The 26,739-nt window shown below is 40.8% G+C and overlaps 5 protein-coding genes across 5 annotated transcripts; 3 read left to right on the top strand and 2 right to left on the bottom strand.

Annotated features, from left to right (window-relative positions):
- Positions 1-1,158: 1,158 nt before the first annotated feature.
- cga (glycoprotein hormones, alpha polypeptide) lies at positions 1,159-2,146 on the top strand. Its single transcript, XM_028395141.1, has 4 exons — positions 1,159-1,185; positions 1,278-1,389; positions 1,549-1,742; positions 2,022-2,146. Exons 1-4 carry the CDS (start codon positions 1,159-1,161, stop codon positions 2,100-2,102), a joined length of 414 nt encoding a protein of 137 aa, XP_028250942.1. The 3' UTR covers positions 2,103-2,146.
- Positions 2,147-3,117: 971 nt separating this feature from the next.
- On the top strand, positions 3,118-13,889 carry znf292a (zinc finger protein 292a). The gene is made up of 8 exons (XM_028395575.1): positions 3,118-3,270; positions 4,990-5,144; positions 5,851-5,929; positions 6,202-6,337; positions 6,487-6,689; positions 6,867-7,003; positions 7,392-7,533; positions 7,625-13,889. Exons 1-8 carry the CDS (start codon positions 3,121-3,123, stop codon positions 13,697-13,699), a joined length of 7,077 nt encoding a protein of 2,358 aa, XP_028251376.1. The 5' UTR covers positions 3,118-3,120; the 3' UTR covers positions 13,700-13,889.
- Positions 13,890-14,987: 1,098 nt separating this feature from the next.
- orc3 (origin recognition complex, subunit 3) lies at positions 14,988-19,678 on the top strand. The gene is made up of 20 exons (XM_028395588.1): positions 14,988-15,124; positions 15,253-15,304; positions 15,391-15,488; positions 15,871-16,009; positions 16,093-16,197; positions 16,283-16,446; positions 16,541-16,686; positions 16,768-16,927; positions 17,054-17,167; positions 17,249-17,382; positions 17,456-17,519; positions 17,600-17,716; positions 17,804-17,883; positions 18,142-18,275; positions 18,419-18,507; positions 18,582-18,679; positions 18,753-18,894; positions 18,990-19,106; positions 19,327-19,406; positions 19,537-19,678. Exons 1-20 carry the CDS (start codon positions 15,101-15,103, stop codon positions 19,640-19,642), a joined length of 2,163 nt encoding a protein of 720 aa, XP_028251389.1. The 5' UTR covers positions 14,988-15,100; the 3' UTR covers positions 19,643-19,678.
- A 396-nt stretch (positions 19,679-20,074) lies between these two features.
- LOC114427218 (akirin-2-like) lies at positions 20,075-22,865 on the bottom strand. Its single transcript, XM_028395117.1, has 6 exons — positions 22,693-22,865; positions 22,177-22,350; positions 21,852-21,995; positions 21,614-21,763; positions 20,806-20,877; positions 20,075-20,667 (listed from the first exon to the last, which is right to left on the bottom strand). The coding sequence occupies exons 2-6, from the start codon at positions 22,346-22,348 to the stop codon at positions 20,657-20,659; spliced, it is 549 nt and encodes a 182-aa protein (XP_028250918.1). The 5' UTR covers positions 22,349-22,350; positions 22,693-22,865; the 3' UTR covers positions 20,075-20,656.
- A 1,060-nt stretch (positions 22,866-23,925) lies between these two features.
- On the bottom strand, positions 23,926-26,232 carry LOC114427721 (cannabinoid receptor type 1B-like). The gene is made up of 2 exons (XM_028395930.1): positions 26,006-26,232; positions 23,926-25,505 (listed from the first exon to the last, which is right to left on the bottom strand). The coding sequence occupies exon 2, from the start codon at positions 25,425-25,427 to the stop codon at positions 23,997-23,999; it is 1,431 nt and encodes a 476-aa protein (XP_028251731.1). The 5' UTR covers positions 25,428-25,505; positions 26,006-26,232; the 3' UTR covers positions 23,926-23,996.
- Positions 26,233-26,739: the final 507 nt, after the last annotated feature.

The following is a 26,739-nucleotide window of genomic DNA, read 5'->3' as shown; positions in this document are numbered from 1 at the left end:
CATATTCATCCTTGACATTTCCGAGGTTGGAGGTGGACAGATGGATATTCCTTAACAACTATCCAACACATCTCTTCATTAATTCATCACTTCTTTGTCTTTTCCTCTGTTTCTTTTGTAAAGTAGCTGCACTAAAAACATGGGTTTTGTATTAATATGCACTGATATCAGGGCAAAAATATACACCAAAATGAACTGAAAGTTTATTTAAAGTATACCTGACATAGCAATAATATGTCTGTAAAGGAGCATTTCACAGACAGACACATATTGGGAAAAAAGACCTTTTAAACAGTGACACCACTCTCAGACGAATAAGCCCTCACCAGAGGTATTGGTGTTGAAATGAGTGGTGTTTCTGCAGCTCTGATCTATCTTAATTAGAATGATTGCATGTAAGCGGTACTCATCATCATGGCATTCAAGAAAATAGAATCTTAAAGCTTTTCCGAAACCCCGATCAACAGCACTTCACACAAATGGCTTACGCTGTATGGTTTTTTTTCGGAATTCCCAGGCAATTGTGCCATTGATGTGTGAAGGTGTGATGCCTGTCCAATAGCTAATACCAGCAGTTAGCTTAACAGGTGGTTGAATAAAATAAAAAGCAATTTTGCCATTATTTTATTTATATCATTTTTTTTTTCAATTTAATCTAATTGTATTGTTGCATCACTTTTTTTTTACAAGATTTTATCAAGTACTGTGTCAGGGTATGAGAAATTTTACAATCACAGAAGAAAAAGTTTCTTGTGTTTGGAAAGACATTGTGAATTTAACAGTAATTTACTCATAACTCACACACATTAAGACATTAAGACAATTTAAAAAAAAATGAATACAACAAACCCAAATGACCAACAAAAATCCCTCAATTCTCTTTGCTGTGACATGACAAATAAAAACAACTGCCTGTTACCAAGTAACAAAAATCCAGGGATTACATGTAACATGCATAATCAGATTGGACGGATGGTGGAAGTATGTTTTGACTTTCCATGCTTTTTTCTTATCATCTTGAGCTTTAAATGGATTAAGGGCAAGGGGGCAAGGGGGCCAGTGAGTCCCGAGATCAGTGATAAGAGAGGTTTCACATAACAAGTTGTCAGGAGCACTGGTATAAAATGAGATGGAGCAGAAGGAGTCCTGTGAGGCATGATGAAGGGGAAACTTTCTCTCAAGCTGGTAATGTCTTTGTGTCTGCCTATATTTCTTTATTGATGGAACAGTTTTTTTTCTTTTGATTGACTTCTTTCTCTTGTCTCCTTATGTTTTAGGTAACTGCTGCCGGCACCATGGGCTCAGTGAAATCAGTCATACTGCCTCTTCTTCTGTTGTCTTTTCTTCTATACATAGCTAATTCTTACCCCAACAATGACTTATCAAACAGTAAGAATTATTTATAATACAAATACTTCTCTGTGTTAAGCATCCTTATCTGTTCCTCTGACACAGACTGTTAGGAATTCAGATTAACAACAGTAAAAGATCTTCCATTGTTCAATGGTTGTGATTGTGCTTTTTTTTTTTTTAAACCATCCTCTGTAGTGGGCTGTGAGAAGTGCGCACTGAAGAAGCATGAGGTTTTCTCAAAGGATAATCCTACTGGTCCAGTTTACCAGTGCATGGGCTGCTGCTTCTCCAGAGCATACCCGACGCCTCTCAGGACCATCCAGACAATGACAATCCCCAAGAACATCACCTCAGAGGCAACGTGCTGCGTCGCAAAGCACAGCCATGAGGTACAGATGTGTGTCCTGCCTGTTTAATATCATTTTCTATCAGAAGATTTAATGGTATCCAAGATGTCTGAATTCAGCTTGACATTATATGTATATATTTTAAGTTTCTATTCAAGGAGGCAGGATAGCAAACTCTAAAACTTTAGCTTTAACACATTATTGGAATGAATTGAGCTCTGCTAAAAAAATGCTAAAAATGCTAAAAACTGTGTTTGGTCATACACCACAGTAGATCACAGTGACTTACTCTCTTTTCTTCTTGATCTGTTTCTCTCTCAGACCTTCCTAGAGATACCTAGGGCAACGGTGAGGAACCATACAGACTGCCACTGCAGCACCTGCTATTATCATAAGATATGACAGATGGGCACCGGAGACTGTTCTGCAGCACACAGCTTGGCAACACATTGTTTCTTTTCTTTTTTTTTATATGCAATATTTCTTCTCTGTTTCAAAATGTTAAGTGTCAGTGATGTATAATTAGTCTACATTTTGCACTGTAATTCACTTTTTGTGTTTCTGAAAAGCAATTAAAATGTGCACACAATGATTGAAAGTGTCTTACTTTGAAATCACTGCTTTATAGTTTATTTATTTTATCTTTATTTTGGGAGAGAGTGAGGTGAGATTTCTCTACTGTAGGTAAAGAATACTTATGTGCAGGATTTAGAAAATGGATTTTGACTTTTTTTTTATTTCAAGTACTAAATAACAAAAATATAGTTTATGGCGACGTCATTGTCATTCTCAAGTCAGCGATCTTCTGCTGAATTAATGAAAGCTTCCCTCCTCATTGATTTTATTGTTGTTGTTAAGAGATTAAACTTATACACTATGCATGCATAGTGCAATGCACATAAACCCTTTAGCCTCTCCAAAATTCAAGAATATTCCCTTTACATCATGTGTTTACATAGATAAAAAAGTCTTACCCCTATCAGTAAACATCTGTCCTGGCCATGAGCAGATGACTATGAATCAGGCCTGTTGTGAATCTGACCCTGGAGCGATAACGAACGTTAATATTAGGGTTTGATTTTAAACTTAAAGTCTGACAGATCTCTTCTTGTATTTTTGGTCTCAATATGGCCACTTTCTGGAGGTCATAGCTTGTTGAATGTGTTGTTTAGCCTGATCCATACAGTTTATAGGAACACCTCATCAATCATTATGAGATTAGCTGATGGGTAAATACATGACGCCCACTTTGTGTTCACCGGGGGACTTTTTTTGTGTTAAGGATGCTTTGTTGATATGAGGGCTACGTATATGGAGCATTGGAGTGTGCTCTGTGCTCTCCCCTCCCCCCTGCGTGCGCGTGCGTGTGCGAGTCTGGCAGCGTAACATCTGTGCGTACGCGGTCGTGATTGTTGTGAAGATGGCGGAGGGGGAGACAGAGAAGGAATATGACACACGGAAAGCTATCGAGGAGCTCCGAGAGCGGTTCCAGGGTTTGACCACAGCTTTGAAAGAGAGTTCGCAGTCTCCGTTGGAAGCCTCTCTGCATTTCTGCCAGGAGTTTTGCCAGGTTAGCCCGTTACCCCGCTGCTCATCCCGGGCAGCCTGCAGCCCCTCTGGCTTCCTGGCCGAGGATGCGCGTCTACGTTTGCTATAACAATGTAGCTAAGGAGCTAGCTGCCCAGCTAGCTGCCTGGCATTTCAAGATGGGGAAAAAACTCCTCGTTGGTTTTCAGTCGTTCTTACAGTGATGTATATCTAGAGCATGCATTTATTTGCAATGTATCGCTATCCATGCGGCGAGAAGTTTCGCCAGTGTGTGTTCACTGTGCATGTATTACTCGTATTTTCCAGGCCAGATGGCTAATAGCAGATGAATGTTGCTAGCTGGTATGCAGGGTCCCCCTGTCCTGTGCAGTGGTCATGCTGTGCAAAAAATGGATAGCTACGTTAGCGATATTTTCCAGGGCGATTGCATTGATTTGCACATAAGTAAATACTTTTATTCGCTATAGAAAATAACAACTACATGCAATAACACTACATCTCAAAGCTTGTGGTTTAGGCTTGGAGTGAAATGGGGTTACTTTAGTGAAGCTGCTTTATTGTACGGAAAGAGCAATGGTTATAACCAAGGTGCTAGCCTGGGCCTCTTTGCACTAATTAATCCATCAAACCACATCAGCGAATTTTTCAATCATAGTATTATAGACAGCATCATTAAAAGATGTAACCTGATGTCAGTGTTAAAGCAGCCGATCTGCCTGCAGCTGGCTGAGGCAGTGATTTGAAGGGGAAAGTGTGGTAGTGGTCACTGACTCCATTACACATCCTCCTCATTAATTAGCCCAGACCACGTAAATATCACGCGATGTCTCCATTTACCTGCAAAGCAGCACAGATTATTGTCATCGCGCCGAGGGAGTGTGAGATTTTAGGTTTGTTACCACTCCAAGCTAACCGGCTGCGATGAATTCATTCAGTTTAAAAGTTATTTTAGCGAAGGGGGCGAGTCTCGGGCTGTGTGCAGACTAGTCGTTGTTTCAGAACAGAGCTGCGGTGATTTAGGATGGCAACTGATGTATTGTGTTCTGTATATTGTGAATTGATGAAGTCTAGTCTTACTTGGTGACAGCAAAAAAATAAAAAAGAGGAGGATAAAAATGTTTATCTTAGGGTTCTGATTATCTCAGGGTAGATCTTGACTGAATTATGTCATAATATATATATATATATATATATATATATATATATATATATATATATATATATATATATATATATATATATATATATATAATCTTAAAGCAATTATTGATTATTTTTTTTTAGTCATGACAGTGTGGCACTGTTGGTTAAATCTAAAAGGCTTGTTGTAAGAGCTAACTATAAATCTAAATATCCATGCACACTAATGTATTTTGATGAGGGCCAGCACAAATTGTGCTTTGTTTACATGTAATTACACATGCACAATAGGTTTACAAACTCTGATATTAAAACTATAAATAAGAAACCATTATTAACTCTTTGATAATGATGTGTCAGACAGTTTAATTGCATTCATTTATAATGTAGAGAATGTCAAAAAGAGGAAAAAATAAAGTTGGATCTTCACATTTAAAACATTAAGGATATGCATTTTGGTAATCTGTGACTGTAAAAAAAAAAACATGTTCATGTTTACGCATAAATAATCTGCATTCTTAACATATGCTCAACAGCTTCTACCTATTGTTTTGCACCCTTTTTCAAGTTGTAACATTTGTATGTAATGTTTTTTTTGCAGGTACTGGTGGAACATGCCGGTCGTTGGAAAACTGACGAGGATCCACTGCCCTTGTTGGAGGTTTACACTGTGGCAATCCTCAGCTTTGCTAAGGCCGCCTCCTGTCTCTCCTCCGAATGTGAAAACGTGCCACTCCTACTTGAAAAGTTAGCACTGTAAGTTAAAGGCATCGTGCAGTGTACGCCGGTAGAAACTAATCGCAAAACCTTTTTTATTTCCTTCTTTTGTGTCTTTTAAACAGCAGCATCCTTGCTACATTGACCTGTAATGTGTTGCATAGTCACATATCAGCTTGGTTCAATCTGGATTTAATCCTTAGTGTTTATGCATCTTTCAAACAGTTTTCACATTAGTTGTTTTTACGAGAGAGTAATCTATTTGAAAAGATGCATAATATCTGAATGTAAGAAATGAAAAGGAAATTTAAAACTACTCTGAATAATACACAGCTATTCAGCTATTGGTACAATGTGCTCTTATGAAGGCAGAGTCCTTGAGGCTGTAGTGCAGAATAAGTATGTAGCAGACCTCTTGGGGAGCGGCATATTTGGGATGAACTACAAATTATATTTTTTCACATGAAAACATGTACACCAAATCAATATAATCAGAGATGATTAAATTCAAAGAGCAAATACAGAGCAGAATCATTTTTGTCTTTTATTCCCATATGAAAATCAGTTAATGACATTTAATAAATATGTTTCCTCTTTTTTTGTACTTTTTCCTATTATATCTAGAATGTCACATTGACTTTACAGTCTGAATAGTTATTCTTGTAAGGTTATTTCTGTTTTGTTGAGTGTGTTTGCATCCTTGACCTACATCTGGCTTTAACAAATGACTGTGTTGGATTCACAGGAGCTGTGCGGAGCTGCTGCTCTTACTGCCCCAGCATGTCCCTGGTGCCTTATGGGAGGAGTTTCAGTCCTCCATGAAGGTCAGTATACCCAGGGGTATTAGATTTTTTTTCTCAGGCTTATCTTTACAGTGATAAGCAATGAAAAGTTAAGCAATTAGTTAGCATTTGGTTTAGGGCAGTTGTAAAGTTGGAAGATGCTGAAATGTATGTATAACTGCTAAAGAAATACATTTTCATTCTCTAACATGAATTGACCACTGCAGTGTCTAAGTGTTTTAAGACTGTATTTTAAAACATGTCTCACATTTTAGAAATATAGTTATTACATGTTTATTTGTCTTTCATTGCAGTTGGCACACAGCCTGTTGCAAGAAAGTGGGAGCACACAGCTCTGCCTGCTCGCAGTTCTGGCACAGCAGGATGGCGTCTGGGCCAACACCACATTAAGCAGCATCCTGTCCAATCAAATTCCTCAAACTGAGCAAGGTTAGTCCTCACTTTTTTATAAAGTGGTCTGGAGACACAATAGCTGTAATTTTGTGAAATAACCATTGCTGAGTTTTCATAGTAATTGTCTGTCTGAATTCCCTCCCAAACCATAAGTTTCTCACCCTTTTTCTGTCTTTGTTCCTCAGTTCATGAGTATCTTGAGTTGGAAGGTCCCACGCTTCTGAACATGCGAATAAAGCACCTTGTTAAAATGGAAAGTGTTGATAAAGCAGCTGTCCTTGCAAAGATGTGTGCGGAATATCCGGGATATGAAGGAAAAGGGAACTTCAAACAGACCTACTTGCTCTGCATCTGCATGACAAAAAATCAGGATCAGCTAATGGAAGAGGTAAGAAACAACTTTCCCATTGTTTTATCAGTTGATTACACCTGAATTATCATTTTCTGGAACCACAGTAATTATTTCCATTCCACGTATGTGAGAGGTTCCAGCACTTTCCTAGGACTGATGTTTATTGTATTGTATTTCATTTCACTTCTCTTGATTTCCTTCTTTTGCTCGCAGATTGCATCAATAGACTGTAAAGACGCTCTTGAAATGATCTGCAACTTGGAGTCAGAGGGCGATGAGAAAGGGGCTCTCTGCTTGTGTACTGCGTTTCTCAAGCGACAGCTTCTCCAAGGAGATGTATATTGTGCCTGGTAAGTGTTGATGTTTCTTTGAGACAAAAACAAATTTACCCTCACTTATACTGTTGCCATGGGAGAATATCACTTTGTTATGCAATTGATTTTTGCCCAGAATGGAGCAATTAATGGAACACACATGCATGGTGTAATACTTGGATAATTCCATGTTGAGAATTATTGCGAATCCTAACTGACTGTATAGTCTGAAAAACCATGTCATTACAAAAAACTAGGTGGGGTCACACATGTAATATTGGTTCTGATTGAACCAAAAATTCCAAGTCCAGCCCAAACATGTTTGGTGCAATTGGATCCATGACCCATGATCCATGCTTTGTTTCAGAACCTGTCTGATTTCTTCATTTCACTGTTAAACACTTTTGTTTGTGAACATTTCCAGGGAACTCACACTGTTCTGGAGTAAGCTACTCATGCGTTTAGAGTCGTCTGCTGATTCTTTTCTGAGCCACAGCAAAAGCATGGCTCTTCTCTGCAGAAGTGTCTGTCACATTCTGTTTCTCATCAAAGTAATCCAAAATGAGGTAAGGGAAATACTTACTGATTTGTAACTACTACCTGTAGATTTCCTACAAATAATTTGCATTAATGTTCTATTTTTTTTTTTAACCTTAGGTTGGAGAGGTGGGGCTTCCAGTGTGCGTAGAAATGTGCATTCAAGCCCTGAAAATGACCTCTACTGACCATAAAGACAGCAAATCTACCATTTGCAAGACTATTTCCTGCCTCTTGCCAACGGATCTAGAGGTTAAGCGTGCATGCCAGCTGACCGAGTTTCTCCTTCAGCCCACTGTTGACGCGTATTATGCGGTGGAGTCCCTGTACAACGAACCCGACCAAAAGCCAGAGGAGGATGGGAGTCTACCAGTGCCCAATTCATTACGCTGTGAGTTACTGCTGGCCTTGAAGACACAGTGGCCTTTTGATCCAGAGTTCTGGGACTGGAAAACACTGAAACGCAACTGCTTGTCACTGATGGGCGAGGAGGCAGCTATTGTGTCATCTATTGATACACTGAATGACACAGATGAACCGGAGGTGGACAATGTGCTTGGAAAACCCCCTGAATACAGAGACCTTGAGGATTTTCTGTTAATCACTACAAACGAACTCAATGAAATCACAGACGAAAAAGAGAAAAACAGAGAGGCTAAAAAACTTAGGGAGCAGGGTTTTGTGTCTGCTCGGTTCAGAAATTGGCGAGCCTACATGCAGTATTGTGTTTTATGTGACAAAGAGTTCTTGGGTCACAGAATTGTTCGGCATGCTCAGAAGCATTTCAAAGACGGAGTATATCTTTGTCCAATTTGTGCTGACAGTTTTGAAAGTAGGGAGGTTTTAGAACCACATGTAGCATCACATGTAAAGCAATCTTGCAAAGAGAGACTGGCTGCAATGAAAGCTGCAAGGAAGGTAAGCAAACCAACTCAGTCCCCTAAAAGTCCATCAAAGATTTCAAAAGTTGCTGCCAAGGCAAGCATGAGCCCTGTCAAAATTGAATCTCAAGTCGGTGAGCAGTTGGCTTCCCCTGTTAAGATAGAACAAACTACATCAGACCCGCAGATTAGTCAGGACTGTTTCTGTCCTGTTAAAAATTGTTCCAAGGCTTTCAAGTTTTTCCGTAACCTCATGGCTCATGTCAGATCTCACAAGAACGATGAAGAGGCCATGAGGTTTTTAGAAATACAAAAGCAGAAAGTCGTGTGCCAGTACTGCAGAAGGCAGTTTGTTAATGTCCAACATCTTAATGATCATTTACAGATGCACTGTGGCAGCAAACCATATATCTGCATACAACTGGATTGCAAGGCCAACTTTAATTCCAACTCTGAGCTTCTCATGCATAGAAAAACACACCCTGAATTTAAGGCACAGTGCATGTTCCCTAACTGTGGTCAAGTCTTTAGTGAGGCCTACCTTTTGTATGATCACGAGGCTCAGCATTACCTAACATACACCTGCCAAACGGACAACTGCGGAAAAATATTCTACTCACAGGCTCAATTCTTGTCTCACCAAGAGATTCATAACACAAATGCAGCAGTAAACAGTTTTTCAATCACTAATCAAACTCCTCCAGCTGCTGCAAAAGTAGAACCACCAGCCGAGAGCACCCAGCACAAAGAAGACAAAGAAGACCCGTGTTCTGCTGTAGTTTCCTGTGAAAGGAGTAATGCTGATGTTTCTCTGATAGATGCATCAAAGACAACCACATCACCGTGTAGATCACCAGATGTCACTAAAGAATCTGGTTCCCTGAAAGTAAAACACTCAATTGAAAGCATCTTGAATCCTGAAATGAAGGAGCCAGAGAAATGCTACACTCCACTGACAAATCCCACTCCAGCACCAACTGATGCAAATCTACCATCGGATACTCCACATGTGCACCAAAATGTAGCTGGGCACACTGATATTCCTCCAGTGTACCCTGTCCCCAGTGCAACAAACCCTATGGCAAGTCAGCAGGAAGATCGACATAATATTGTACAAGGCAATGCATTTCAGAGGGCCGTGCCACAGATTATTTCTCCAAGTCAAATCAAAACAGAAATTCCTTGTTCTCTGCAAGGATATCCTCCCAGCACACCCGCTGCTACGTCTGGCAATGAAGAGAACCTGCACTGCTGTCCATATAATGACTGTACAAGGGCATATAGTACAAACAAAAGTCTGTCTAGACATGTGAAGAAGCAACACCCTGAAATATTTGAAGATTGGAAATTGGCAAAAAAATACAACAAAGTGTCCAAAATTACATCAAAAAAGGTTCAGAGTGGACCTGCTAAACCCACTCAGCCACAGAACCAGGGGGGCAGGCTGTCAAATCAGCCAGGGATACTATGCAACAAACCTGGGGTGCAGCAAATGGATTATCCAGTGGGATGCTCAACCTCACCCGCCCAATGTTATCCTGTATCAATGGAGCCTGTGCCTATCACTCCAATGGTGAACCCCACATTGTATCCTTCATGGGGAAACTCAAACAATGCGAGTGGTGTGATGCACTCAGACATGTCTCAGTCATGGTCCTCACCTCCTATGAATAATTGCTATCCAGATGCCTTCAACATGAATGAGTACCCCTCTCGCAGCTACCCTCAATGGCCGGCAGACCATTATCAAACTGCCTCTCTTCCACCTGATAGAGATAATTCAGTGGCAGCTATACATGGTCCCACTATGTCACATGTTCCTTCAGAGTCAAGTTTGATGTCTCAGTATGTGTCCAGTTCTCTGATGCTGGACAATGGAGGGCAAATGCACAATGGAGGACATCAGTATGGACTTATGAATCCTGACGGTACCGGAGACAGTGTAGATGCAAGAAAAAACAGCGCGAGTATGACAGAACAGTTGGATAATGGAAACAGTATTTCAACAATTGACAGCCTCCCTGAAGGAAGTTACCACACTCCATATGCTGTGAGTGAAAACTCCTGCCTCACTCAGTGCTCATCAGTTGATATTCCTTTGAAATGTCTGAGCCCAGAGGCTCAAGTTCCAGTAAAAGCTACAAATGAAATTATTAAAACAGAGATCTCAGTTCCAGGTTATGAACAGATGGAGAACTCTTTGGATGGCATAATCAGTCCAAACAACATCATTCAGACAGATTTCCCATATGATGAGAGCTGTCCTAATGTTGATTGTCAGGCTAACACTTCGGATGAAAAAGGCAGTGACCCAGACGCCCAGAAAGAAAAACGCAGCAGGTTGAGCAAGCGCACCAAATGGCCAGCAATCATCAAGGATGGCAAAGTAATTTGCAGAAGATGTTTCAGAGAGTTCACAAGCACCAAATCTCTTGGTGGTCACTTATCTAAACGCTCACAATGTAGACCGTTAAATGAAATTGACCTGACAGCAGATCTGCCAACATCATTTCTTGATTTTCTCAATGACCCTCATGTCCCAGACACAAATGGAGCAATATACAGCACGCCAAATGGAGAATTCCCACAGGAATCCTGTAGTCTGACAAGCTGGACCTCACCTATGGCACCGAAACAGGAACCTCAGAGCACAAATGTAACAGACTATTCAAACTCTTTCACAGTGTCTTCTGAAAACCAGCTGGAGAAGGCAGGAGGGACAGCTAATCCACCCCTCACTGTACCTTATCAAGAAGATCACCTCATGGAAATTTCACATGCCTTTCAAAGGTTGGATTTGATAGAGGCCGCACAAGAGAAGATGCGAAGTGCTATAGCCTTGGAGCAAAATGTCAGTCGTGATGCAGTCCCAGATACAGAGAAAAGTAAAATACAGAGCAAAAGTGACGACAAGCCCACTGAAAAGGTTCCTAAACCTTTTAAATGTGACCAAGATGATTGCGAGTATTCATTCATGACAAAAGAGGCATTGTTCAAACACTTGAGTAAAATGCATGATTATTCTAACGAGATGATAGAAGAACTGAAAAGAGCCCCATCTAAACTTTCTCCTTATCCTTGTCAGATTTGTCCGAAGACTTTCACAAGAACGACAGGGTTGAGAATTCACTATGAAAAAGTTCACCGATTGTCAAAGTCAGAAATGCAGAAGCTGAGGATAAGTGCTCGCAATAGACGCGCATTCAGACTTAACAAAGATGGCGTGTGTCCTAACAGTGCAACTGCTGATCCCAATGTCGGTCACACAACACAAACTGCAGATATAATATCTGCTATAAAACAGGAGCCACTCGACATAGCGATTGCACCTCAAGCAACTAATGATAACGATACAGAAGTTCCTCAAATCGCTTCAGGAGATGCAGTGACACACAGCCTGACACCTGACGTATCAACTGTTACTCAACTACCGTTGCCTCAAAACCTTTTACCTGAAGATCAGCCTTGTGAGGTACCATCAACACCAGAGCAACCAAATGTGGCCATTTCCCACATGAGTCCAGATCAGAGAGTGAAATCCACTTTAAAAGAGAAACTTAGTCCTGTTGGCAAAATCAAAGTGGCAAAAACAAAATCAGATGTGTCCCCAAAAGAGTCCTCTTCTTCTGCTTTATCCTCACCAGAAAAACCCAGCAGCTCCAAAAGCACACCAACCAAGGAAGAGAAGAAAGAGAAGTTTCAGAAAAGGTTAAGTCTTAAAATGTGCGACGCAGAAAATGCCTTTAGTCCATATAGACCATATCGCTGTGTACATGAAGGATGCACTGCAGCTTTCACCATCCAGCAGAATTTGATCCTCCATTACCGGGCTATGCATCAGGCATCCCTGCCCCCAACCAAACCTGAAATTGAAACTGAAATAGTAAGTGAACCAGAAACCGATCAGAGCATAGTCAAAGATTATGAAGTCAGGTGTCAGGTAAAAAACTGTTCAAGGGTGTTCATGGGAATCACAAGGTTAGTGCAGCATTACCTCTTACTTCACAAGTTCACCCGTGACAAAGCCACCACCATGATGGCCAGTATGAGCATAGAGACATTTAACTGTGACCGGCCAGAGTGTGGTCTCCCGTTCAACTCTGTGGAAACGTACATTGACCATATTAAGAACTACCACAAGGAAATCGCCATCTCCGAGAGAGGCTCAGTGGACCCAACTTTCCGGTGTGAATATGATGGCTGTGACCGAGTGTACACTACAAAATCAAATCTCCTTCGCCACCTGATCAAAAAGCATGATTACATTTATGATCCAAAAACAAGTGATGGAAGAAGGACTAAAGCTATTGGTCTTTTCCAGGGGGTTGGCAACGGGAAAGAAAATGTAGAAAACAAATTTAAAGTAAAAAAGAAAAACACTAAAAAGAAAGATGGGAAGTCCATTGAACACTGGACTAGTTTTGGGAAACCTACACTAAAGTCGCACGAAGAGGCATCAGCCATGTGCATTAAGAAGTCTGCCCTACAATATCCCTGCATGATCATTGGCTGTGACGCAGTGGAGCGAGCTGAACGAAGTATCTTCAAGCATTACGCCACTCATGGGCTATCGGAAAGATACATCGAAGATCAGAGAAGTCAGTTCATTTTCTGCAAAAAATACTCACGCTCCAGATTCAAAGATGCAAACAAATCAGAAGGCGCATCAAGTTCATCCTCTGAGGAGACAGAGCCTGAAGAAGGAGAGAAACTTTGTGATGAGCTGGTGGATAGAATTGGCCAAGACGACAGTAAACTGTCAAATGATGAAAGTGCAGAATCTCAAGCTTCCAATGGGACCGAAGTTAAAAGAGGCCGTCCCAGAAAACCTGCTCAACCTACACCAGCTTGTCCAGAGAGGATGCAGACCCTCAGAAACCGTACGACTGTTAACAGTTCAAGAGAGAACTCAAATCCTGGTACCCCTACGGCCCAAGAACAACGTGATGATGTGGTAACGCCAGGGTCATTCAAGCCCTTAGGCCTGGAAGACTCTTTCCTAAAGTTCTTGGAAACCTCAGAGTCCACACACTCTTCCAAACGCAAATTAAATGATAAAGCTAGCGCTGAAGTGCCGTCCAAAAGACAACAAACTCATAAACAGAAATCTGCAGTGAAAAGTAAAATACATGATGAATTTAGAGGCTATGAGAATCTTGTAGACTTCAGAAATCCCCTCAATCTCAAATCTGCGTCTAATGTTAAGATCGTCATGGATAAAACATTTTCAGACGGTGCTGATCTTTTGTTAAAGCAGCTACAAGATATGAAGCCCATGGTGATTATAAAAAAGTGGCTTTATAGCGGATCTTAGCCCAACACTTTTTTTCAGCTCAATCTCACTCAGGATTTGAGAAGTTATGCTGCAGAATGGTTTGTTAATGCGTCAGATTTCCAACTGTTAACAGTCATGGTCACTATTAATGAAGAAATGGCCTATTTTGTACTTACTGAAAAAATGTCTTGGATGATTTTAAGTATGTATGTTAGTTATAACCAGGTAATCTCTAGGGCATAGATTTTAGAAACATGTTTGTATTTATGCTTAGTACTGAAGATGTTTTTTTTTTCTTTTGCTAAATGGAGACTTTTAAAGAAAACTATGTTTTTATATATCCCTATGGGATTTCAAGTTCTGTTTGTATTTATTTTATCCTTTTTCAACACTAGTAGACCTATCTGTAATATTTACATGTCTTCCACAAAGTGTTCAATAAAATGTTACTGGTTCTTTTTGTAAAACACTGTCTGGATGTGTCCTTTTTTGTATAGTTTACATAGCTTTGTTTACAATACATCATAGTTTACACAGTGTAATAAAACCTGTGGGTGACATGATTTGCTATATTTATGGAAAATTGATGTAGCTGATGTGTTTTTTTTTAAATGTTACAGAATATACAATGTAACATGCATGTGGCACAACTGCAGAGAGTACATTTAGGCTTAAGCTAAGTTACTTTACATTGAAGACAATTGCAATACATTGTTCTAAAGCAGACATTTTAATATGAGAAATATTTGAAGTTTTTTTTTCTAGTGCATTCAACTAATAATGATAAAAATGTATGTAAACCTGTCCAGGGTATACTCTGCCTGTCACACTTTGACAGCTGAGCTGAGACATGCTCCACCCCCCACCATCAACTCACACAGAACAGAGTGGATTAAGAAAATGAATGGTTAAAAGGGCACACTTTAAGACAATGAAACCATATGTATCATACAATGTGCATACTGCACAGAATAATCTACTATGTTAACTATTAATGGTGCAACTCAGTGAACGCATGAACCCATCAAACTAATTTGTAGAGAGGATTTTATCCAGATACCAGCTTTTAACAACTAAGAACATGTAGGACAGTGAAAGGAGGGTATGTTCAAGATCAGCAGTGTTTTAAAAAAAATATCAAACACAATAAAAAACGGAGGCTCTGGTTTAAAACACTAATAAACACAAAATCTTACACTATAATCTATAATAAGATTATGGAACTCCACGGATGTGCATGATATAATATTCAAAACGGAACACGCTGACACTCGCTGCTGCTGACAAGCTGAACGCAACCTCTTCCGCATACGTCACTTTGGCGGGAAGTAGATATCCTGTCTAAGAAGGGTACACCCAGCCGGCATTTTAAATATTGAGAGTGAAATCGTGCACAGGTCCTGAAAGTGTGATCCGCTGTTTCATCTAACTCACGGCAAGATGTCTACTTCATCTGTGTCAAAGGTAACGTTATATTAAATATGTTACGTACATGCTCGGTAAAGCTCCTGACACAATATGGCCACATGTCTGCGTGACTTTGTATATAAATATCTGACGCTTAGTCTAACTCAAGTATATTGTTATTTCAGGGCTGTTTTGTTTTTAAGCCTGGAGCTAAGAAGAAGAAGACTGTCAGTCTGGGTAAGATGTATTTATGAGTGTAACGTGGCGAGCTGTCAGAGGATCCCCGGTGTTTTTAAGTTTTACTTTATGCCATTTCTCCGCAGAGAGTTATTTCACGCATGGCTGTGAGGATGCTGAAAACAGTGAAGTACGATTTAAACTCTGTCAGGATTTATGGGACAAAATCAAAACAGACACAGAGGTAAGAGCAACATCGAGGTGTTGATGTCAGGATCTGATGTATTTTTTATACATTTAAAGCTTTTAGGTAGCATTTAATAGATCATTGTTGTAAATGTAGATAGTAAAAGAATAAATTAATCACTATTAATGATCAAAATCAGCAAATGATTGTTTTCTTAGCTTTGGTTAATGAAAACTTTCCTTTGGAGCAACTCAAGTGATGGGTCAGCTACAAAATTAGATTTGGAAATCTATATATTGACGTAACATAAGAAATAGATGGCATAAAGTGGTTGTCAGGGACGGGGTTAAATTACAATTATTAGATCTAAATATACCCCAAGAATCGTTTCCTGCTTCTGTTCTTTAAAAAAAAAGAGTTCATATTGTCTTTTGCTCAGATTTTACAGGATGAACTTAACAGGAAAATACTGGACAGCTTGCTGGACTTCACCAGGAAGTGCTCTTCCACTCGTAAACACAGTGACTGGGCATCACAAATGAGGGCCAGTGAAATTCCCACAGCTGCACTTGTGCTCGGTATTATTTGACTTGATAATCACACGCACCGATTCCATATTTTGTGCCCTGTCTGACCTTCCTTTACTTCCCCTCCCCTGCAGGTGTGAATGTGCCGGATCATGACATGACCTTCCAAAGTCTGTCTGACCTGCTTCAGCAGTCTGTCACTCCTCACGTGGCCTCCGTGCAGGCCAAAGAGTGCGGAGGTAAAAGGGGATAAGATTTACTTAGTGAGTCCATTATCAGAATTATTTTAGTATTTTTTTATTATATGTTTGTGCTTAATTTCAGTGTTGAAGCATTTAATGAAGAAGGTCCTGGAGAGGTTGATGGGCACAGTTGTGGCCGTGGATGACGAGGATGAGGAAGAGACCGAGCAGACCGACGCTTACATCCACAAGAGCGTGCATTGCTCTCTCGGTACACTGTGTGATTGGTACATCGCAAAAACTAAGGTGCAGGCCGAGAGCATACGACATTGTCCATATGCATACATTTTCAGGTGCGTGCATAAAATAAAAAAGTGCAGTTTTTTTCTCTGTGTCTCAGAAATCCAGCAGTGGAACTCCTGGAAAGAAGCGCAGCTCTCCAGTGAGAGACGAGCAGCAGCAGCAGCAGCCTCCCGTTGTCATTATTTTTAAAGATTTGGAGGCATTTAACCCAAGAGTTCTTCAGGACTTCATACTCATCTGCAGGTAACTAAGAACCGTCACTGTTTTGACCTTGGTGATACCACGTGTGCTCCAGTAACACCATAATTGAACCATATTCCATAGTCGGTACATTGAACGTCTTCCTCTGATGTTCATCTTTGGGATTGCCACGTCACCGAGCACTATCCAGCACATGTTGCCACACTCCGTGTCCTCCCTGCTGTGCATAGAGCTCTTCCAGTCACTCTCCTGCACACAGCACTTGGCCACAGTCATTGACAAGGTACTCACACTGCATGTGTGAATTAGCAGGATAAGATATTGGACCCAGATATTTTATGTCTGAGTATTATTTCCCACTTAATGTAGATGGCTGTTGATTTGATTTGATGTGTTTTTTTTCCCCCAGTTGATCCTGACACCAAAGTTCCCTTTTAAGCTCAATGACAAAGTGATGCAGGTGCTGATCAGCATCTTTCTCTACCATGATTTCTCAGTGAGAAATTTCATCAAGGGACTACAGGTATGGAGCTACCTCGGTCTGTCAGTCCTCTGTCAGACGGACTAATGTGAAGGGCTTAATTTGTGCTCTGTGTGTCTTCAGCTGGCCCTCCTGGAGCACTTCCACTCTCAGCCTCTCAGTGTACTGTGCTGCAGAAAGCAGGAGGCGCTGCTTCACGTGACACAGCTAGGCCACCATAACTTGGAGAGGATCAGGCAGCTGCCGTCATTCAAGAGGTACACAGACAAAATAATGATTAGTTTTCAAATGTAACACTAAGGCTTTAAGTCTAATATGTGGTCATTCCAGGTATGTCGAGCAGCAGGAAGCGCAGGAACAGGTCAATCTGATGACAGATGACACTCATTTGAAGGTGCATTCTTTGTTTTATCTCAAGAGGCTTATTTTTTTTAAATTTCAGGTCTTTGAAATAGACGTTTTGTTCCTTTTTAGGAGGTGTGTCAGAGGCTAATAAAGGATCTTCGCAAATACCACAAGAACTTTTATCCCATTCTGAGATGTCTCCATGCTCTGACCTCATCATTACCTCGATATCCCCTTGGAAAACAGGCAAGAACTCACCGTATGTCTAGACAATCCCATAGTTGAATTACAGGAGTTCTGTTTTTATATAAAGTGGATTATTGGGTGTCACAGATCAGGGAGCTATATTTAATATGTCTGGAGAAGAACGTATGGGAAAATGAAGATTACCAGTCAGCGATGAAGCTTCTAAGGTAAGCCTGGGCGTCATTTTTAAACAAGAGTTCCATGTTAAAATGCATAGGTTATTAAGCATGGCTCATAATATTGTGATCGAGCACATGTTAACGTTATTTTACCACCAGATGGCAACATACTCAGGGATATTTGTAGAGCAGTTGCGTGTTCAGGTGGCTGAACAGCCATTTGTACACAGTAAAGTAGCACCGTGCCTCTCTGGGAACAAACCAGCTGTGGCATTCTGTAGTAAACCTGCTGTGCTCTCCCTTCAGGATGCTGGCAAAAGATGAGCTGATTGCTTTGCTGCAGAAGTGTGCAGAAATTCTGCAGCCTGTCAAGTCCAAGAAGATGAAGAATGCTTTTAGTCAGCTGGAAGAGCTGCTGGCAAAATTCAAGCAGCTGGATGGTGAGCAGTTGGAAAAAAATCCAGTTTCTCAAGTTTTACCTGAAGGATGGTCTCCTGTCTCAGATAATTATCTCTGTCTAAAGTGGAATAGGCTTTCTAAACATATGTACTCACATGGTTGATTTTTGTGTTCTTAACAACAGCTGTCGCTGAAACAGCCTCAAGTGTGGATGACATAATCACCTCTCCAGTGAAAAATCTTAAGAAAACAGATCTGTTCCAGCTGCAGAAGGTAGCTCACATTTGGACTCCACCTGTGTACAACTGGAGATGTGTTAATAACTTTAATTTTCATCCTGATTGTAGACTCTGCTGGAGTTGAATGAGTCCCGCAGATCCAAGAAGCTGAGTCCTTATGAGATCCTGAGGAATGAAGTGCTAGACTTCATCGACGCTTTAGTAAAGTAAGAGGAATGAGACTTGATGCAAAGTAAAACACTGCAGAAATACATCTAATGCTGTTTTGTAATAACACAGGAGTCACCTGTCTTCACCGGAGGCTCAGACTCTGCATGAGGTCTGCTACTACAGTTTGTCTGCCACTGTGAGACGCCATCTCAATGCAACACCTCGCACCTCTATTCAGGCTGCGCTCAGCAGTCCCTACTATTACCTCCGGGTACATACGCATCACCTTGTTGGAACTGAACATGATGACTGGAAATGTGCATGCTGAGAGCTGATGGTGTGTGTTTTTTTTTTGTTTTTTTTTAGAATGACAGCCTGAAGACTGAGGATGGGACCGTCTCTAATGCTGCTCCTGATATCTGCATCGCCTACAAGCTCCACCTGGAGTGCGGCAGGCTGATCAACCTCTGTGACTGGCTAGAAGTGAGTTTATATAATTTATCAAGGAGAGAATAGGGTTTTACTTCAGTTTTCCTCTCGCAACAATAAGCACCCAATTCAACTTTTCCCTACAAAGTATCCAAGTTGGAGGCTTTTGTTTTTCTTTCTGTAGGGGCAGCTTTATTGATCCTGAGGACCCGTTGTGTCACGTTATGGATTTGGATGGTGACATGAATGAAAACTTGTGTTTGTCTGTCTGCAGGCTTTCTCCACAGTGGTTTCTGCAGCTGAGGGACATGATCCAGAATCTGAACATTTTGGAAAAGTGGATGAGGTGAAGCAGTATCCTTTCAGAATTGAATGACGCATAAATGACAAAGATGCCCGAGTTGTTGATTTTCCTACAAACCAAAAAAAACGAGTGTTTTTTAACTAGACTTAAAAGCGTTTGGTTCCTTAGTTTGTCCTCCAGTGCTCGTTTCATCCGTGCTGTGTCAGAAATCGAATTTCTCGGCTTCATCAAGTCCACCAAGCAGAAGACCGACCACGTGGCTCGACTCACCTGGGGAGGCTGCTGACTGCAAACATGACCGTAAAACACTTGTACAGCTGTGAATACTGTTTCTATGAATTTTGACTTGCATCAGTATTCTCCCTCTAATAAAACACATTTTTTGGCACATTGCACTCATATATCCTAAGATGTGGTTCGAGCATCCTTGTAATGTGTAACAGCTGAGTCAATCTAACTTTACACCGTTAGCACTATGTGGGTATCAGCCTCATTTAAAAAAAATCAACACAAGGGTTAAATTATTGGACTGTTTTATTTACCCAGTCCAAATGTGTTTCGTCAGAACTTTGTTAAATACACTGATAACAGGTTACAGCTTGTAATTAACTGGGGAAAGTCTGTGATATGACAGCTAGTTTGAACAGCGGTATTTTACAAAGATTATTCCCAATACTTGGTGTATTTGGGGAAAAAAGGTCCACATGCATCAAAACAATTCAACTCTTAAAAGATTTATTGTTCTCCAAAGTGATACCAGCAGAACAAAACTCAAAATAAATAAAAACACGGGTGGGAGGGGGAAAAAAAGCTAATTATTCCACATTATGCTCGATTTAAAACAAGAAACCCAAGAACAACAGTTAACACTGTTTCACTTGTGTTTCTTCTATTTCCTTCCAGACTGACCAGCAAACCTTGTGTAAAATTCTGCACTGCTTTATTGTATTTACATGTAACAAACAGAAAACAAGTGACAAAGCCTGGAATGCTGGGAATCATTACAAAAGTGTGATAACTGTAAATACACAGATAGCTGAAGGATCATAGGCCACTGGTAGAGATAGGGTCCGTTCATTTACATCAGGAAGCACCTAGTTGCTTACAACAGAGTGGTAACAACTGACAATAGCTTGATATAAACCTTTGCCCAAAGACGGATATATGGCACAGTAAGAAAAGTTTTATTTCAACTAGCTAAACTGAATCTCTTACAACGATGAACTTTTCTCTTTCATGAGATATTGCAAGACCGCTTGCAGCAAGGGAAAGGCTGTCTTGCCAAAATACTGTGCCACACTCAGGAAACATCTGGAGGGAAGAGAGATAAAATGAAATACAGAAACCAGCTTTGGAAGTTTTAACTTCAAAAAGGCAAAGCTCAAAGTGAGATCCAAGACCTTCTAACATTGAAACAGGAATGTGAAAATAAAGAGAAAAACAACTCACAGCTTGCAGGTTGCTCTCCAAATCGTCGCATTAACTGATCGTGTGTGAACTTCACAAAAGTGTCATATTGTTCTGAAATATAAAAAGACAAACCTCAGTTAGCCCTGATGAAGACATACGGTAGTTGTCTTTAACCACAATTCTGCATAGACAATCAGAAGATTTATCATTGTAACTGTTAAACATGCATGTACTACACATCTAATGGGGTTGATTTTATGGCCTACTGAGGATTTTTTATTTGTCACAAGCCCCTGTTGCCTAGCAACTTTGATGCTTTCATTTAAGCGTAAAACGTCTTAGCTGTAAGCTTCATTTCATCAAGCATCATAACATTAAGCTGTTAGTTTCTGAAAGCGTACACCACCAAAAACAGGATAGATGAAGTAGCCATCATGTGCAAGTGACTGCATAGATAGATCTGCTTTATTTGTTACAGCTTAAGATGGGATTTTTGGAATTTGTTATATAACACAATCAATTTTTCTTAAAGTACTATTTGTTCAACACAACCTTAGTCATGAAAATACACATTTAACTATATTATTAGTTAAATTAGATTCATAAGACTACTTAACACTAACAAACCAAAACCTGATAGAACACCTTTGGGATGAATTGGAGCAGAGACTGAAAGCCAGGCCTTCTCGACCATCATCAGTGTGTGACCTCACTAATGCGCTTTTGGAAGAACTACTAATGTACTGTACATTTGTACAGTACATTAGTTCCAGCTTTCAACATCTGAATAGTAACATCTGTAGCGTAAGTGCTGAATATTGTGCATCTCTTGCTTGTGTATACGAACCAGCCAGTTTTGAAGTCATGGTCTCCTCATATTCCTCCCGCACCTTCTCTTCCCTTTCCTTCAGCAGTCGTTCACAGATCATTCCCACTTGTCTGAGGGTAAATAATGGCTGTTCTTTTCTAGTTGGGGAGACAGCTCCTGAGGATGTTCCTGTGCCGATCAAACAGAATTGTAATGTATGTGGTTTGGTTTGGTTTTAGTAGAGCATTATTCTATGACTGCACCCTCTTTTACCTACCTGGCATGGTGGAAACATTCATAGTGGACGACTGGGATGGGGATTCTGGAGAATAGCAGCACTCTGACTGTTGGTAGCCTACATCTAGATGTTTCCTCTTTTGAATGCGTTTGTACTCCTGTTTGATGCTGTTGAGGATTTGTTCTAGTGGATCCAAAGGGAGCAAGGAAAGACAGAAAATATCAATCGATGACTGGCTGTTAAGTTAAAAAGTCCATCTCCTAGTGTTTTCTAATGTTTCATAGCGTGGCTCAACATGTTAACAGCCCTCGGGTCTTTGGCTGGTCAGCAAACAGGCCAACTTAGCCAACATTAGTAATCTTACCTGCGCTAAGTCTTGACGACGATTCCCCAAATGGCGAAGGCTCCATGCTAAGGTACTTTCTAGGGGATGAGGACGACGGGGACACGGGGATGCATCTTCGCCGTTTGGGGGACGTAGGACTCATCAGCGGGTCGAAATCCATGGTCCTCTTCAGGGTGGCTCCACACGCCATGACTTCAGTTTGTTAAAGGGAGAGGGGGGGTGCAAAATACCGAAACAAGACGATAATGAAGCGACAATACCAGTTACTTCAGATTACTGTTAACGATGGCTATTCTTTAGCATAACTCACTAAATACTAAGTGAATCGTTCTGCTAAAACGTATTTCCATTGGCAAAGACTAACGTTAAATATACTGCGTAGTACAGGCTTTAAATATTTGCTAGCACGCTAACGTTAGCAGTGCATGCTAGGCAGTATTCAAAAAGAAAACAAAGCTAATGTTAGCTTTGGCTACCATTGATGGAGAGTTCGTCCCGGCGTACATTTTAGTATATATAGATGTGAAGTTTTACCTCTTGAGGGAAAAGCTGGTCTTCTTGACTGCGTTCACCAACTAGTGTTCTTGTGAAAAGTTGCTTTCCAAAAGTTGAAATGACGATTAGCCAGCTGTGGGCCAAGTGTCTGCTGATAGATAGTGCTGCTAGCTAACGCAACTTAGCTGCCTGTTTTTGATACGAGGCTGTCGGCTTCTCCGGCTAATGACGTAACGTGAGAAATACAACGCAGTGCATGATGGGTTATGTAGTGAAATACGATAAACAATGAGCTGCTGTCAAATAACAAGCCAAAATTAGCCTTTCTATTCCAAAATGCTGTTTTTCAATGTGATTTCGCTGGAGCGTTTTTATAAAATTCCAAAATTCCATTACGTCACAACCTGCTGAGTAATAAAGGCCCTTTATAATATCGTCTCCATAAGAGGGCAGTGTTACACTACAAAAGACACCCACAAGCAATAACTTTAAACCAGAGGCACCCACAAACTCACAAGATGACCAATAGGATAAGAGAATAATTTATACAGTTAAACACTGTGGCTCTTATAACCTTTCATTTCATAAAGTTTTAATTAATTGTAATTAGACAATTTGACGATATTTTATTGAAAAGATTTCAGCCATGTTGACAAAACTATGATAAAAATAGACAAATTTCACATATTTATTTCAGAATTTACACACTCTGGTTTGAGACGCAATGTCACAATGGATGCTTCACAGGAATACGGCAGCAGAGCTTTTGCACAAATGTTTTCTATGCATGTGTGTAAATAAAAACACTCATGAAACATTCCCCTATTCACTATAAACTAAAGTTTTGATTTGACCAATAAGCCAGTCAGTTCAGTGAGCGTGACTAACAATTTTCCTTTCCAAAATAAATAAATAAATAAGGTTTTCCTTATGAAACTGTAACAAATCACTTTAAGAAGCGGTGATCTCCCATTTAAAATCAGATTTTTTTGAATGAAGACACAGTTTAACTATGAATGATGTCACGTTTGTTGTTCTTAACCTGCCATCTGTCCAAACTACAGCAAACACATTGAAGTATTGTTTTCATTATAATGGATACTGTAGAAAAAAAATCCATTCAGCAAAAAGTTTTTTTTGGGAAAGCAACTATATTATTTACTGAATTACTTTAAAAAGTCAGACAATACATTTTTCTATAGCACAGTATTTTTAGTTATCACACTCCACTGACAATATTACAAAGACGTGTTTTTCAGTTCTAGTCATGTTTTGGCACATTTCACAGTCACGGAGAGGATGGGGCTATTCTACATTATGTTTATCTCACAGTTCGCTGCCTTTCAGACCGGCTCTGCTGTAGAAGTCTCAGTCATTCCAGAAACAGTGACTTGGGCTACTTTTACTGTAGCCTTTCCACAGCCGCCTCCATTTCTTCCTACCCCACCTGCTGTGGCTCTCACACTCCTGGTGTTCCAGTCGCTCTCAGCGCTGTTGTCCAGAGGCTGTGTTGCTCCCCCGCACACGTGACAGATATTAAGGAAGGCCCTGCGCAGGTCCTTGCTCCTCATGGCATAGATTACAGGGTTCACGGTGGAGTTGAGAAGGCAGAGCATGCTGCAAAAGGCAAAGATGGTCTTGATGACATCATTTACCTTACCGAAGAGGTCGTAGACCATGATGGCTAAGAGTGGACCCCAGCAGATGATGAGGGCTACCAGGATCAGAACAAGGGTTTTAGCAAGGCGGAGGTCCATGCGAGCCTGCTCAGGCCTCACCGTCTGCACTTTTGTCCCCTCTGCGGTGTAGACAATCACACTTCTCTGGGAGGTGCGGCTCAACATGCGAACAGCATGGTGGTGGGACTTCCAGAGAATGAACATGTAGGCGTAGATGATGAACAAGAGTAAGATACTTGTCATGCCAATCCAGAACATTAGGTACTTCTGGTCAATCAGAGGGAAAATGTCTGAGCACACAGTGCCCAGACGCTTGCAGTTCCATCCCAGCAGCGGCAGCAGTGAGATGACAATGGAGATGGTCCACATCACACTGAAGGCAATGACTGCTTTAGTCTTGGTGACAATGCGCTTGTATGCCATAGGCCTGTGGATGGAGATGTACCGGTCAATGGCAGTGAGGAACAAACTGCCCACGGAGGCAGTGAAGGAGGCAATAACCCCAGCCAGCTTGAAAAGGAAAATGTTGGGGCTATCCTTTCTGTGGAGGACATGAAAGTCCAGGAAGCTGTACACAAAAATGATGCTTCCTATCAGATCAGCCACAGCCAGGCTCCCAATGAAGTGATAAGAAGGTCGGGATCGAAGTGTCCGTGAGTGCAGGATTACACACAGAACCATGAGGTTCTCCAGCACTGTAAAAGTCCCCAGAGTCAGTGCCAAGATGGCAATTGCAAGCTGCTGACCAGGTGTGAGGATCATAAAACACTCCATGTTGTCCGCAAAGTTCTCCCCACACTGTGCCGCTCCTTCACTCTCTACAGAGGTGCTGTTACCCAGCAGCAGTTCTGACATGTTGGTGGGATAAATGGGAGAGAGTGCACCGTAAATGACCTCCTTGTCTCTGGGAAGGAGCCCATGGAACGAGCTGCTGATGGAGGCAGAGTAAGCCTTCTCAAAGTGGAATCCATCCTTGATGAGACTGGAGTCTGCAGAGGGATCATCGTAGCTAGCATCATTGGAGCCCAGATACTGGACACCTGTTGTGAGCGCACTCATTGTGGTGCCAGCTATGCTGTGCAAAGCCAGCTTCATGGCTGGTTTGTGGCAGTGTGGGGATGCTTAGTGGAGAGGCGTGTGGTGTAACAGCAGGCGACACATACAAAACGACATCTATGAAGACAAAAAAAAATTCCCACAATGAATGCAACAAATCATTTTAAAAATAAACAATACCTGTAGATTTAATGCATTTATTAATGATTAATATGGTGGAAAAGGAGAGTTTCGGGGGGGATCTGGGTATTAACCAGCTGACTCCAGAACAGATGCATCCCAGACAATAGTGGGAAACTGAACAGTTGATGACAAACCTGTGCAGCCTCAGGGGAAATCATTGCATTAAGAATGTAGGACAGGCAGGGCTTTTTTATTAATTAAAGGAGGTCATTAGGCATTAAGCCTTTTTTTTTCATCAGTAATCACTGGATTAATTGGGCATCAAGGGAGATATAAGAACAAGAGAAAGCATTTACATTTTGATATGAGTAATGATGCTATTAATTATTAACAATAAAGTTTACATGGACGAGAAGCAATAACAACAACCTATCAAATTAATATATGAATAAAAAACGCAAAAATGAGAAGGAAATTAAATAAAAAGAACATACCTTGATCCTCGCCAAAATATCCTTCACCGGTCCGTGACGCAAAAAAAAAAAATGAATTAAGTAAATGTTGAGTCTGTTCTTCACTCTTCACTGAGAGTAACTCCAAGAAAATAAACGAGAAGGAAATTATTATCGTTGTTGTGATGATTTACCGGGGGGAATCATCTCGTGCGGACTCCCCAGATATTACTGTCAGTGTCAAACACAGTTGTGCTATAGCCAGGCGACGTGTGTATGTGTGCGTGTGGTTGTGTGTTTGTGGGAGCAGGCGGTTATAAGGCTTCGGTTTGTGCGCCTGCTGATCACGTGATCGGAGGTGCAGCAGGAAGCGCATCCCTGAGCGCAGATAGCCCACATAGATAGATTCACCGTAATCCTGTGAGGGAAAACTGTCACGGTGCAGCTGCATTAATCAACACTAGATTACACACACACACACAACTGTAAGAGTAATAAATGAAAGACAAAACAGAAAGGTAAGAGTCAAAAATATAAAAGACGTATAGGCTACTTAAGGACAAACTAATCTCATCTCTGTGACTGCAGAACTGAATTAGCCTGCATGCGTTCTCTTTGAGCACCACCTATTTGTGCAGGAACAACAGCTGCTCCAGGCACTTTAGAACCATTCATCGCTAAACAAGACCACTGCTGTATGTGCAAAAACATCCACAGATCAATAATCTGATTAATTAATCTTGTCCCAATTTTTTTTGTCTAACTTTTTCAGAGAC

The sequence above is a fragment of the Parambassis ranga genome, chromosome 22, assembly GCF_900634625.1.
Source record: "Parambassis ranga chromosome 22, fParRan2.1, whole genome shotgun sequence".
In the NCBI taxonomy this organism is placed as follows: Eukaryota; Metazoa; Chordata; class Actinopteri; family Ambassidae; genus Parambassis; species Parambassis ranga.
Note: the sequence above shows the minus strand (reverse complement) of the source record. Positions and strands in the feature narration are given on the sequence as shown.